The 13,895-nt window shown below is 48.4% G+C and overlaps 1 protein-coding gene across 5 annotated transcripts in view; it reads left to right on the top strand.

Annotated features, from left to right (window-relative positions):
• The window catches only part of Numa1 (nuclear mitotic apparatus protein 1), an 81,407-nt gene that overhangs the window by 55,855 nt on the left and 11,657 nt on the right, over positions 1-13,895 (top strand). For all 5 annotated transcript variants that reach the window (XM_042687316.1, XM_042687325.1, XM_042687341.1 and 2 more), the window contains exons 3-13: positions 628-713; positions 6,463-6,542; positions 7,512-7,594; positions 8,118-8,198; positions 9,339-9,426; positions 10,651-10,774; positions 11,236-11,393; positions 11,667-11,784; positions 11,888-12,005; positions 12,261-12,401; positions 13,691-13,813. In XM_042687316.1, coding sequence (XP_042543250.1) covers positions 628-713; positions 6,463-6,542; positions 7,512-7,594; positions 8,118-8,198; positions 9,339-9,426; positions 10,651-10,774; positions 11,236-11,393; positions 11,667-11,784; positions 11,888-12,005; positions 12,261-12,401; positions 13,691-13,813 — 1,200 coding nt within the window. The remainder of the gene's footprint in view (positions 1-627; positions 714-6,462; positions 6,543-7,511; positions 7,595-8,117; positions 8,199-9,338; positions 9,427-10,650; positions 10,775-11,235; positions 11,394-11,666; positions 11,785-11,887; positions 12,006-12,260; positions 12,402-13,690; positions 13,814-13,895) is intronic.

Genomic DNA, 13,895 nt, shown 5'->3' on the forward strand with positions numbered 1-13,895 from the left:
AATCAAGATTCTTCCAGAATCATTTTATGCCTGATTGTATTATGTAAGCATGCCCTTGTGCTGGCACATCTTGGTCTCTTATAGGTCCAAGCCTCAGGCCTCTTTGGCGCTTTGCGGGGCTGTGACTGGGATCACTCACTGGATGGGAGGTGGAGCAGTGTTCCTTTGCTAATATTAACACTCTTAGATATGCAGTGTGGTTGTGTATTCTTGTTATTCTAGCAGTTGGGAATTGAGGGAGGTGAGGTTTGAATTTGAAGCCAGCCTGGGCCAGACCCCAAAAACCAACCAAACAGAAATCCTGAAATCAGGCTGGGAATGTGGCTTAGTGGTTGAGTGCTTGTTGCATGCTTGAAGCCCTGGGTTCAATTCCTCAGTACCACATAAACAGAAAAACTTGGAAGTGGTGCTGTGGCTCAAGTGGTAGAGCGCTAGCCTTGAGCAGAAGGAGCTCAGGGACAGTGCCCAGGTGCTCAGTTCAAGCCCCAGGAGTGGCAAAAAAAAAAAAAAAGAGAGAGAAAAGAAATTCTGAAATCATGTCTTCCCTTCGCCCTTTGCAGCTGTGGGAGCAAACCACGCATTTTGGCATTTCTCATGTTCTCACAGGCTCTTGTGTTTGACTCGCAGGTGAACAGTCTGCGTGTGGCTGATCCTGTGGAGGCCTTGCAGCAGCTCCAAGACTGCAGCGTCTTTATCAAGATCATTAACAGCATGTGAGTATGCAAACTGCCCGCCCCTCAGGGGAAGCTGTCTGCCGTGGTGGTAGAGTGTTAGGAGCCTGGGTGAGCCCAAAGGCCAGCACTTCAACCTTGTCCTTTCAGGTGGGCCCCATCTGAAGTCTTCCCCATTCTTGCATAGAAGGGGCTGCAAGGCCCCTGTTGCACAGTTTCAAGAGCTCCCCATTCTCTTATCTCAGCGGGAGTCTTCTGTAGCCCTCTTGTCTTGACTCAGCCCCAAGTTCTCTTCACAGGCCCCATTTGCAACCTTGAGGTCCTGCAGTAAGAAAGAAGCCCTTACATTTGAGGGAGAAATAACACAGTATAGATAGTCCCCTTCCTATGCTATTGTGTTTTGTTTTGTATTTTTTTTTTTGGTAAGTCATAGGACTTGAATACGGGGCCTGTCCCTAAGCTCTTTTGCTCAAGGCTAGTCCTCTACCACTTTGAGCTACTGTACCACTTCAGTTTTCTACTGGCTAATTGGAGATGAGAGTCTCTCAGAGCCCGGTGCCAGTGGCTCACGCCTATAATCCTAGCTTCTCAGGAGGTTGAGATCTGAGGATCACAGTTCAAAGTCAGCCTAGGCAGGAAAGTCTGTGAGACTCTTTTTTTTTTTTTTTGTCGGTCGTGGGGCTTGAACTCTGGGCCTGGGCGCTGTCCCTCAGCTCTTCAGCTCAAGGCGAGCGCTCTACCACTTGAGCTACAGCGCCACTTCCGGTTTTCTGGTGGTTTATTGGAGATAGGAGTCTCACGGTCTCTCCTGCCCGGGCTGGCTTTGAACCGCGATCCTCAGATCTCAGCCTCCTGAGTAGCTAGGATTACAGGCGTGAGCCACCAGCGCCCGGCGTCTGTGAGACTCTTATCTCCAGTAAACCACTAGAAAACCAGAAGTGGCTCTGTGGCTCAAGCGGTAGAGCACTAGCCTTGAGCTGAAGAGCACAGGGACAGTGCCCAAGCCCAGAGTTCAAGTCCCACGACCAACCCAAAACAAAACAAAACAAAAAGAGTCTCCCAGACATTCCTGCCTTTGAAGGGTGATCCTCAAACCTTAGTCTCCTGTGTAGCTAGGATTATAGGCATGAGTCACTAGCACCCAGCTTGTCTTTCTTTTCCTTTTTTTTCTTTTGTTTTGCCTGTCGCGGGGCCTGAACTCTGGGCCTGGCGCTGTCCCTCAGCTGAAGGCTAGCACTCTACCACTTGAGCCACAGTGCCACTTCTGGCTTTTTCTGCTTATATGGTGCTGAAGAATCGAACCCAGGGCGTCATGCATGCAAGGCAAGCATTCTACCGCTAAGTTACCTTCCCAGCCTCTTGTCTTTCTTTTTTAAAACAGAGTTTTATCATACAGACCCAGACTGGCCTGAAACTCTGGGTCCCCCAGTTTCTACCTCACAAGTGCTGGCTTATAGGCATGTGCCCTGCCTACCTTCATTGATTGGGTTTTAATCAGTGTCTGGGTAAATAGATGTAGGAATGAGGGGTAATTAGTATTCTCCAGTGGCAAAATCTAGTGAGGCTGAGGAGCAGACAAACCCATTAGGGTGTTTTTGTTTTTGTTTCCCCTTTGGAAGTGTGTTGTGGTAATGGGATTTCCTATAGGATTTTTTTTTTTGCCAGTCCTGGGGCTTGAAATCAGGACTTTCTCAAATCCTCACTTCATCCTCACAATTGAGTGATTCTTCATTGTTAATAGATTAAAATCTAAGATCTTCAGCTTGGAGACTGAAGATATGCTCAGTGGAAGAGGTCTTGCTTAGTGTGTACAAGGCTCTGGGTTTGATCTTTAGCGCCACCAAAATGTCCCCCAGATTTTTAGCCTGGTGTTTAGACATCATTTATCAAGCATGTCAGCTGCTGGTAGGTGGGCGAATTGCTTGGGACCTGGATTTAAAGGCCAGATTGGGTAACATAGTGAGAGCCTATCTCCAAAATAACCCTTTAAACTCCAAAACAGCTTCCATCAGGGGCTCATTTCCTCTCTCAACAGTTTTTGTTTTTTTGGTGTCGGTCCTAGGGTTTGAACTCAGGCCCTGGGCTCTGTCCCTGAGCTTTTTTTTTGTTGAAGGCTAATGCTCTGTCACTTGAGCCATAGCTCCACTTCTGACTTTTTGATGATTAATTGGAGATAAAAATATTAGGAACTTTCCTGTTTGGACTGGCTTCAAACCTGGATCTTCAGATCTCAGCTGGCTGAGTAGCCTGGGTTATAGGCATGAGCCACTGACACCCCGCCTCTTGCCAGGTTTGAGTCCTGCTTTATGTTGATGGAGTGGAAATTCCTGAAGCATGGCGTTTGTTAATTACATCATCATGGTTATGCTTGGCTTTTGCCCTTTCCCCTTGATACTTGTAAATGGATTGGTGTAAATTTGCTTAATTTACAGTTCTTTTTTTTCTGTTGAGGGGGGCAGTGCTAAGGTTTGACCTGTGTAGGCTATGTAGGCTCTCTACTGCTTGAGCTGTGCGCCCCATGAGATGCTGCCGAGGTGGAGTTATAAACCACCTATAAAGCAGTCATTTGTAACTCCTAACGTAAATGTTTCTGTGTTTTGTTTTGTTTTGTTTTTTGTCACTCATGGGACTTGAACTCTGGGCCTGGGCGTTGTCCCTCAGCTCTTCAGCTCAAGGCTAGCACTCTACCACTTGAGCCACAGCACCACTTCTGGTTTTCTGATGGTTAATTGGAGATAAGAGTCTCATGGATGTTCCTGCCCGGGCTGGCTTTGAACTGTGATCCCCAGATCTCAGCCTCCTGAGTAGTTAGGATTATAGGTGTGAGCCGCTGGCACCCAGCTAAATAATTATTTTTTAAATCTCACTGAAGTGGTAGTTGAGTTACTCATTATCAATTGTTGGTCAATGCACTAGGCTGGCAATATCTAGCCCACTGTTCAATTATAATATCCGTAAAAAGAGACAGCCAGGTACAGTAGGCCCTCAAATGTAATGTAGCAATATGTTTTTCTGACTTCAGGGTAGATTGAATAACTTTTGTTTTGAAGATATTAATTTCCCTGGCCTGATGACAGGTCAGCAGATGTGCCCAGGAGTGAGGATATGTGTGTGTCCTTGGTCTAGCCACTGTTGGTTTATAACCTGGAAAAGAATTTCATAGGGAAATGAAGGTACCAGCTCCAAGTTGTTTCCAGAAATGTACCTGAGTGTTAGACTGGGGGCTGTGGGGAATGGGCTGTTGAAATCCCAGCCTCGCTCAGCTTCTTTCCAGTAATGCAGGGTAGTGCAGACCAACTGCCTTTGGGGGAGAACAGGTTAAGCTGTTCTGGCTATTGCATTTTTTTTTTTTTTTTTGATCCGGTCGTGGGGCCTGAACTCTGGGCCTGGGCGCTGTCCCTCAGCTCTTCAGCTCAAGGCTAGTGCTCTACCACTTGAGCCACAGTGCCACTTCTGGCTTTTTTCTTTTTGCTTATGTGGTGCTGAGGAATCGAACCCAGGGCCTCATGCATGCAAGGCAAGCGCTCTACCACTGAGCCACCTTCCCAGCCCTGGCTATTGCATTTTTGATACTGCTTCTACTGCTAACCTAAATCAGAAGTCTCATTCAGAGGAATACAGTGAAGGCTGGCAAGGTTAGCGAGCAGGGAGAAGCTGTGGGAATTGAACAGGACTGGGTTCCTTGGCCACTTGGTCTTTGTGGGAAATGCATTATCATCAACTCCTAACAGTTTTTCTTGTTCTTCTGGGAATGAGCAGCCTAAAGCAAAGAGGCTGGTTGCCTTGTCTGATGGCTGTGAGCCTTGTAGCAAAGCTGGCGGAGGGCATTTCACTAGCAAACCTAAAGCTCTGACGTTTGTTTTACGACAGTGACCTCTGCTGTTCACAGTGAAAAACAGCCTTTAGCTGCCAGTCAGCTCAGACGTTCTCACCACCATTAGAGCATGGCGTGATAGCTGTTCCTGGGCTTACTACCTTCCTTTGTAAAGGCACTGGTGCCAGGGTTTAAATTCGAGGCCTCATGCTTTCATCTGTCTTGATCATGGCTGGCATTCTACCACTTAAGCCATACCTCTCATCTGGCATTTTACTAGTTTATTGTAGATAGAGTCACAGGGACTTTTTGCCCAGGCTGGCTTTGAACCCAAATCCTCCAGATTTCAGCCTTCTGAGTAGCTAGTAGTACAAGTGTGATGGTACCTGGCTTTATATCCGCTTCTTTAGAAAATATTCAAGCCGTTTAGTAGGTCATCTACGCAGGACACTGAAAGATCACTTGAGTCTAGGAGTTAAGGCCAGCAAGGACAACATAGCAAGATACCTATTTTTTCCTCCCCCTACATCTCAAGAAACAACAGACAGAAAACTAATAAAGGAAAAAAAAAAGCGTTCAGTTTGGTTTAACTCAATTTTTTTTTCAAACATCAGTTACATGTTTTGTTTTATTTAGTGGAATACACTTAGGCAAATACCACTCTTCCCAGAAGCAAGCTGACATTCCCAGTTATGTGTGGGTGGGGAAGATGGCTCATTTAGGAGTCAGTGCAGACATTCGCACTCTGCAAAACTAGGAGCCCCTAAGCCAAGGTCTGCTGTCCAGAATGCCTCTTGCAGAGCTCCACTTAGAAGATCCTTTGCAGTCCCTTGGAAGATTAGGACGGCAGTAGCTCATGGTCTTGGCTTGGATATGGCATGTTCCTTATAAATATCTGGAACTGTGGTGATCAGGGGCCTGTCCTTCCCTCCAGAGACCTCCCACAGTCCTTTTAAAAAATCAGCATCTCCAGTTCAGCTGGGAAAGTAAAGCAATAGTCCTCTTCAGACGGAGTGCAGTTACACTGTGTACCCAGTGGCCACAGCCTGGCTATTTGAGGTTCCTCCTCCCACCCTCTGCTCTCTCCATGTTTCGCCTTTGCAGTTAAATGAGGATCAAGGGAGTAAGTGCCCTTCAGAAAGAAGGGTCACTGAGCATGGTGATTCCCACCTGTAATCTCAGTATTCAGGAGATGGAGACAGAGGAGTTTGAGTTTTGAGACAAGCTGGAGTTACATAATGAGATTATGTCTCAAAACACAAATAAACAAAAAACAGGAAAAAAGATTGATGTTAACCCTTAACCCAGCCCTCAGGAGCCTTCAGCCATCTCCGCTTTCCTCCCAGCGTGAAGCCTTTGCTCTGTCGCTGCTGCAGAACCTCGTCCCTTCCTTCCCATGGGCTTCTCTCACTCGTGGTAGCTATGTTTCCCAGCCACCTGATGTTTTAGAGCTGAGTCATTCAGAGCTGTTTAATCTAGTTGGTGCTGCCTTCATCTTCCTTTCCTGCAGAGCTTTTTCATAGTTGCAAATTTGATGACAGGGTATATCCTCTTTGCGAGAAAGACCCCCATGCCCCAAGTCCCCACTTCTCACTCAACATTCCATCTGAAGTGGTATTCTTGCATCTTCTTTATGGCTTCACACCCAATATAGAATAGAACACGTGTGCAGGGAAGGGAGGTAGCGGTAAGAAAGCAGGCAGAGGTCACTAAGTACTGTGGTCCTTTGTCTGTTGTGGGGTTTGAACTCAATGCCTGGGCACTGTCCCTGAGCCCTTTTGCTCAAGGCTAGTGGCTCTACCACTTTGAGCCACAGTTCCACTTCTGGTTTTCTAGTAGTTAATGGGAGATGAGTCTCACAGACTTTTTTGCCCTGGCTGGCTTTGAACTGTGATTCTCAGATCTTAGCCTCCTAAGTAGCTAGGATTACAGGCATGAGCCACTAGCTTCCATCTCTAATACTTGTTTTTTTTCTAGCCATGGCACTGAAGAGGGCCAGCAAATCCTGCAACAGCCAGTGCCAGAGAGACTGGACTTCGTGTGCAGTTTTCTGCAGAGTAAGTGCTTTTTTTCTCTAGCCAGGCAGCTCTGGCTCCTGGAATTTGAGACCCCAGAGAATCTAGTCAAGGATGATAACTGAGCTGAATACAGCCAGGTCAGACTCCTGGGCCTTGGGATGCAAGTGTGGCCTTTAAGTTCCAGAGATCCAGCCTATCTCCCATCAACCTTCCCAGCGCTCAGCACATTGGTCTTCTGTTCCCCCTACTTTGAGAAGTAAGAGACAAGAAATCCTTATTACTTTATTTACCTTGGCCAGAAAAGGGTTTTCTGGCTTCCCAGATAAGTGTTCAGGGGTGAGTACAGGCTCAGAGGCGGAGACCTTGACTTGCTCACTGCGTTGCACCTTCCTGGACATAGGTTTCCTGTCTGTGGTATAGATGCAGATAATCACATTTCAGGTAGATGAGAGGATTAAAGACGAAGCTGCTAGCAGAGTACTTGTGAGCTCCACTTAGCCCTGATTCAGACCTAGACTATAGAGCTATCTTTGATGTGGGGAGCTTTCTGCTCCTCCTCTTCCTCAAGAGAATTGTAGAGAAGGTGAGAAGCTCTGGAGATGAAGCAGCAAGAAGTTAGTAACTAAGGCTGGACTGTCTGGCAGCAAGGGAGCCGGGGTCTTCAGTTGCTCTATCCTGATTCACATGTGGGCTTCTTGTGTCACCTTAGTTGAGACAGGACTTTAGAGTGACCTGGACCTTGGCTCCCTCTGTGGTACTAAGGTGCTGGGAAGTGAGCAGGTAGGCTTGTCCTAATCTTGAGTCCCTTGCCTGCCTTTTTGCCCTGGCCCTGGGGCCTGTGGTTTGCCTGCAGATGGAAGTTGTAAGGCAGGCAGAGGACTCAAGAAGGAGCCTAGTCTCATAGTCCTTTCCTGGCTGGGATTCTGCTTTGCAGGTTTAGATACTCTGGGAAGGTCAGGTGTAGTTCCCAGGAAGGTCACCCTTTTTTCTACCTTGCTTTCGTTGCAGAAAATAGAAAATTTCCTTCTTCTCCAGAATGTGTGGTGTCTGCACAGAAGGTGACGGAGGGGTCAGAGCTGGAATTGGCCAAGGTACCTGCGGCACCTGTTCCACATGGGTTGGGGAGAAGTGGCTGAGGGACCCTTGGGGGCGGGCTCTTTATGCAAGGGCTGAGGAGTGCTTTATTTCTGTGGTCCTTGGATGCTGGGGGTGGGACCAGACAGCCACCTGACAGGTTAACTAGACCTGTGCTGAAGGCCATCAGGAATCAGGTCTCACCGTAGCAGCCTGCTTCGTTCCCTCTGCTGGTCTGTCGAGAGGCCTGGCCTTTGTGTCTGCTTGCAGTACCTGGGCAGTTAGCCAGGCAGGAATCTTGGCAGCTGACTTTTTTTCTTCATATTGATGGAGTCCTTAGGTAAGAAAAACAAACAAACAAAAAAAAACCAAAATCTGAGTGTCTCTTGGGTCTCCTAAGCCTGGTAACCTGGAACTGTTTGCTAACTAAAGGCATTTTGGGTGACAGTAGCTCAGAGTCCCCAAACATCCCTGAGTAGGAGCGCTGGATGGGAGCACTAAGTAGGAGCACTTAATGACTGCCTCCTGTATGGCTTCTAGATAACCATGCTGCTCTTGTACCATGCGACCATGAGCTCCAGAAGTTCCCGGGACTGGGAACAGTTTGAGTACAGGATTCAGGTATGCACTTGACCTCCACCTGACTTGAGGGCCCAGCCTGGCTCCCCTCACCCTGTTCCTTTGTCTTTTCTTTTTTCTTCTTAATTCATTAATTTTGTTATTATCTCTAAGTAGTTGTACTAAGGATTCCAGCTCATCATGTGAGTTTATGACTACAGTGCATCTTGATTAATGTTACCCCTTCTATGATTCTCCCCCATCTTTTCCATTCCCATTCATACTGAAATTGCGCATTTTATTTTCTGAAGAACTATGGTTTTGGTGATGGCAGCTATTTCTTACAGGAAATCCAGAAAATGCTGAGGCTCATTAAGAAGGAAATAACACTTGCTGATAATTCCTTCCCAGACATAACTCCTAATTTTTTTTGTTTTTTGGCAGTTATGGGGCGTGAGCTCTAGGCCGGGGTGCGCTGTCCCCACACTCTATAGCTTCAAGGCTAGTGCTCTACCAGTTGAGCTATAGCACACTTCCTAACTTCTGACTTTTAAATAACAGACTTCTAAAAGTCTATTATTGCTTTTTAATGTGTGTATTTAACTGTGCTGTGTATTTGTATGTGCACAGAAATTATTCTTTTCATGAATGTGCCTGTGTGTGTGTGCACGCACATGTGTGTCAGACACTATCTCATTCCTTCCACCATTGCCAACAGTTATGCTAGACGCTGTGCGCTTACAAAGCTATTAAGGAATTCTTACTCTGGATGTACTTTATGGGGAGGTAGTAGGGAGTGAAGCAAGTGGGGGAACGTGAGATCCTACCTGCTCTGTCTCCTGAAAGTGGGAGGAACAGAATATCAAGGTGATGAGTGCTGGAAAGTGGATCTGATCTGCCTGGATGTGAGGCGGGCTCTGGAACTGACAGGCCAGAGCCCACAGCTTCTTGAATTGGCAGCCAGAAGCACACCAAGACTCAGAGAACTGAACTGCTGGCTGGTTTCCGTTGTGGCTGTGCTAGAGCAGGGGTCTGTACCCTTTCTCGCTGGGCCTGGAAGCGTGTGCGGCTGGGCGTTGGAGCTTTGAATCTGAGAGGAAGAATAGGGCCCATCATGGTTTGAGATTGGCAGGGTAGAGTCTTGAGCCCCCAGGCTCATCTCTGATTGCATAATGGGGCTCCCTTTCTCTTTCCGTGCCATAGGCTGAGTTAGCTGTCATCCTGAAGTTTATGTTAGACCATGAAGATGGATTGAATCTTAATGAGGACCTACAGAACTTTTTGGCAAAAGGTGAGTAGGCCACTCGTGAGGACCCCTCATCTCTGAGTAGAGATTGTGTTGGTTATGGAGAATGGGGGGGGGGTGTTCCCCATCACATGACATAGGCTCAGTGCTTGGGAATAAAGTGTTGTATCTTTTTAAAATTAATTAATTAATTAGTCAGTTGTGGGGCTTGACTTAAGCAGGGCCTGGGAGCTGTCCCTAAGCTCTTTTGCTCTAGGTGGGAGCAGGTACATAACAACCAGTAAGCATGATAGGGAGCCAAGTATGGAATATGCCGGATGTCTCCTGGCCATCCAACAGAAAGAGCGAGGGCTTTACCAGTTTTTGGCTGAGGGCTCTGACAAAGGTTTGGGAAAGTTCTCTTCTGGCTATTGAATTTGCTGCTGCTGTGTATGTTCAAGTCCATGAGGTGGGACTGTGAGCGTAGGATGCTGGAGAGCTCTGGGCCAGATGTGGGTTCGTAGGGTAGCCAGTGAAGCTGTGGGAACTATGGGCAGCGTATAGAGGAGAAGACAGCAGGGGAGGAGGTGGTGGAGGCAGTGGAGGGACACAGGAGGAGAGTAAAGAGATAGCATAGTCCTGTGAGAGTAGTCATGGAAGCAAGGGAAGAGGTGGTTTGGAGAAGGGACACCTTGGTTTAATAAGAGCTCCGACAGAGAGAGTTTTGGAATGGAGGGTGGCTCCACCATGAAAAGTAGGACTCAAACTGACTGGGTAATGTTGGCATGAGAGCTTGGTCTGGCATCTAAGCAGGGAAACCCCCTCACTATACTTTTCTGCTCTGAGTAAATGGAAACCTTGCACATGACTTTGGTTGGATACTGGCCTATGTGGTCATGTTCTGCCTAGCTTACTCTGCATAAAAATGTCAGCAGATTCACCCCCAATAAGGTCAGTTCTCACATTGTGTGAGGATGCAGATCTGGCCTGTGCCCTGCCTGTAATCCCCTCTGCTCATTGGGGAGTTGGAGATTAGGATAGTCAAGGTTTGAGGCTAGCTCAGGCAAAACATTAAGGAGACTCAATTTCAACAAATAGGTCCTGTGTGGTTTCACATGCCTGTCACCCTAGGTAGAAGGATTGTGGTTCAAGGCCAAGCCTAGGCGAAAGTATGAGACCCCTGAAAAATAAGAGCCAAAAGGGGTGAGGGTGTAGACTAGTAAGTACCTGAGTTTAAGTGCTGGTACTACCTCACCCTGCACTAACCTTGGTTTGTCTTTTTACCCCCAGTTCCTGTCTCTTCCACCTGTTCCAACACATTGCCTGAAGAGTTCTCCCCACCTAGCCACCAGGGCAAGAGGGATGTTCGCTTTCTAGAGCTACAGAGAATTGCTTCCTCTTCCAGTGGGAACAGGTATGTCCTGGGATGGCCTTCCACATCTGTTTAGTCCTCCATTCCTGGCATTGTAGAGGCTGAGCTGTTGACCAGGTGCATCCCTCAAGGGGTGCTTGGAGGATGCAGCAGGCCTGGGATCCCTTTTGTAAGCCAGTACTAACTGGGGGACGTGGGTGAGGGTCTGTCATGGGCAGGCCACTCTCTCGAAGGCCATTCTCTGCTTATGGAATCCCCTTTTCCTTGGAGAATCTGTCCTCTAACCTCCCAACAAAGACATTAAAGTATAGGGAAGAGAGAAGAAAAATGTGTCTGGGTCATTTGATGAGGCACGAGGTAGCATAGCGAAAGGAAGCCAGGGACTTGGTCCTCCCAGCCAGTGCTCTCTTCTGTCCTCCCCTGTTCTCTTCCTGGGCTGCTGCTCGTTGTTTCCCATCACGGGCTCTTTCCCTGGCTCCTGTGTCATCTCCTTTCTGCCTCAGCTTCCCCTCAGGTTCTCCAGCCTCCCCCATGGGTGACATCCTGCAGACCCCACAGTTCCAGATGAGGCGGCTGAAGAAACAACTGGCAGATGAAAGAAACAACCGAGATGAGCTGGAACTGGAGCTGGCCGAGAACCGCAAACTCCTCACCGAAAAAGGTAGACGACTGGCTGCAGATGCAGGCATCTGGCAGTTCTATCCAGGGAAGCTTTGGAGACAGCTTAGCCCTCCCATGTTGGTCCCCTCCACTGGCCCTGGACCTTAGAGCCTAGCCTGGGCCAAGGGTCAGGCTGACCTCTTGAAGCTGGGTTCTATTCTTGCCCCCGTGCCCCCTTTCCTGTAGACTGGACACTGCATGCCTCCTCCTCCCTCTTCCTGCTCCTATGGCTCTGTGCTCACTCCCCTCTCCTCCTCTCCCTGCTGTGGGGCAGACGCACAGATAGCCCTGATGCAGCAGCGCATTGACCGCCTGGCTCTGCTGAGTGAGAAGCAGGCAGCCAGCCCACCAGAGCCCAGGGAGCTTGAGGAACTACACAGCAAGAACGAGAGGTATGCTCTCCCTGCCCCTCTCCTGCCAGTCCCTGCCTGCCCCTGCCAGCCCCTGCTCCCAATTAGGAGCCACATTCTTCATACTGCTCCTCACCCTCTGCAGCCTCACCATGCGGCTGCATGAGACTCTGAAACAGTGCCAGGACCTGAAGACAGAGAAAAGCCAGATGGATCGCAAGATTAACCAGCTTTCCGAGGAAAATGGCGACCTTTCCTTTAAGGTCAGGGGGGCTGCTGACTTGTGCGTGAAGGCCCCAGTGACTTGGGCTTCAGTCTATGCCAAGACCTGTGTCTTTGGCCCTTTCCTTATCCTGACTGGCTGCTGCCATGGTACATGTTGTGGTCCTGAGTTGGAGGTGTGATTGGCTGCTACTGGATGGGGGTGGGGGAAGGATCTCTGGAGGCATCACCCCTGGGCTCCAGGCTAGTGGTGCCAGCTTTGACCCTGGGTGATGGGCCTCCCTCTTGCATCTCAGCTACGGGAGTTTGCCAGTCACTTGCAGCAACTCCAGGGTGCTCTCAATGAGCTAACAGAGGAGCACAGCAAGGCCACTCAGGAGTGGGTGGAGAAGCAGACCCATTTTGAGAAGGAGCTCAGCACGGCCCTGCAGGACAAGGTAACCATCTGGTGGTGAGTCGGCCACAAAGGAGACCTGTGTGCAGGGCTCAGGGTGTCAGATGCCTTCTCAGGGTTCAGTAGTGTGCTGTCATGGAATGGTGTGGCTTAAGTCCAGGACACCTGTGATCACTCCTCTGGGAAGGCATGGATCTCAGATAAGTTAACTTCTGAAAGGAGTAGATGCCATACCTGTGTGGGGTTGTGTGGATAACACACTGACCAGTGAAGGAAGCACTCACTCAGCCCATTAGTATTAATTGTTCTTTGAGCTTGGGTATCTTTTACTGGAAGCTGGGGCTTTTCTGATTTGATAATACTTACATAGAGTTCATGGGTTGAGCATCTCTAATCTTAAAAATGCCCCAACATAAGAAACTTTCTTTTCTTTTCTTTTTTTTTTTTTTGTCAGTCATGGGGCTTGAACTCTGGGCCTGGGTGCTGGCCCTGAGTTCTTCAGCTCAAGGTGAGCACTCTACCACTTGATCTACAGCGCCACTTCCAGTTTTCTGGTGGTTAACTGGAGATAAGAGTGTCATGGACTTTCTTGCCTGGGCTGGCTTTGAACTGTGATCCTCAGATCTCAGCTTCCTGAGTAGCTAGGATTACAGGCGTGAGCCAGCTGGTGCTCGGCTGCAACATCCACAACTTTTTTTGAGACAGAATCTAGCTGTGCAACCCGAGTTGTCCTTGACTATCCTGTTTCCACCACCTGAATGCTGGGATTGTACCATGCTTGGCTCAAAATTTAAAACTTTCTGAGCATGATTGTTGGAGCTTGAAAGGATTTTGGATTTCAGATTTCCAAATTTGGGATGCTCAAGTTGTACTACTATTAATAAGAATTGAACTCTGCATTTGTTAAACCATGTAGTCATTGGACAAGGCACTTGACATCTGGATGTCAGGTTTTCTTTTGTGAAAGAAACAGTAATAGCTTTCTTCTAGACCTGTGGGTGGATTAGTAATTTAGAGGTACACCCAGGGCAATGCCTGCCACTAACCAACAGTGGTGGGAGATGGCACAGAGCTGATGTTAATGCCCAGAGGTGGTTTTCATGCTGGTGGTGATTTGGAGGATTGTGAGGAAGGATATGCAATAAGGAATTGGAAGTAAGTGTGATAGCTCACATTGTGACTTAACTCATTTCTAGAACTTGGGGTTAGAAAGGTTCCTCATGGGTCCAGGTCTCTGGCTGCTTTCTAAGTCAAGGCAAAAGGAGTGTCAAGCCTTGTGATAGTCCAGGGCCCTTTGCACTGCTCTGTTCATGTGAGTCTCTTTACTCCCAGAAATGCTTTGAAGAAAAGAATGAAATCCTTCAGGGAAAAGTTTCACAGCTGGAAGAGCAGTTGGCTCGGCTGCAGGAGAACCCTCCTCACGAGAAGGGTGAGGTACTGGGCGACGTCCTGCAGGTAGGAATACCCCGGAGCTGCCAGGAAGGCCTGTGTGCTGGGGCGGGTTCCCGCTGCCCCTCAGTGTCCAAGGAGGTGGTGT

This window comes from Dipodomys spectabilis, unplaced genomic scaffold, assembly GCF_019054845.1.
Source record: "Dipodomys spectabilis isolate Male_0828 unplaced genomic scaffold, ASM1905484v1 ptg000003l, whole genome shotgun sequence".
Taxonomy (NCBI): domain Eukaryota; kingdom Metazoa; phylum Chordata; class Mammalia; order Rodentia; family Heteromyidae; genus Dipodomys; species Dipodomys spectabilis.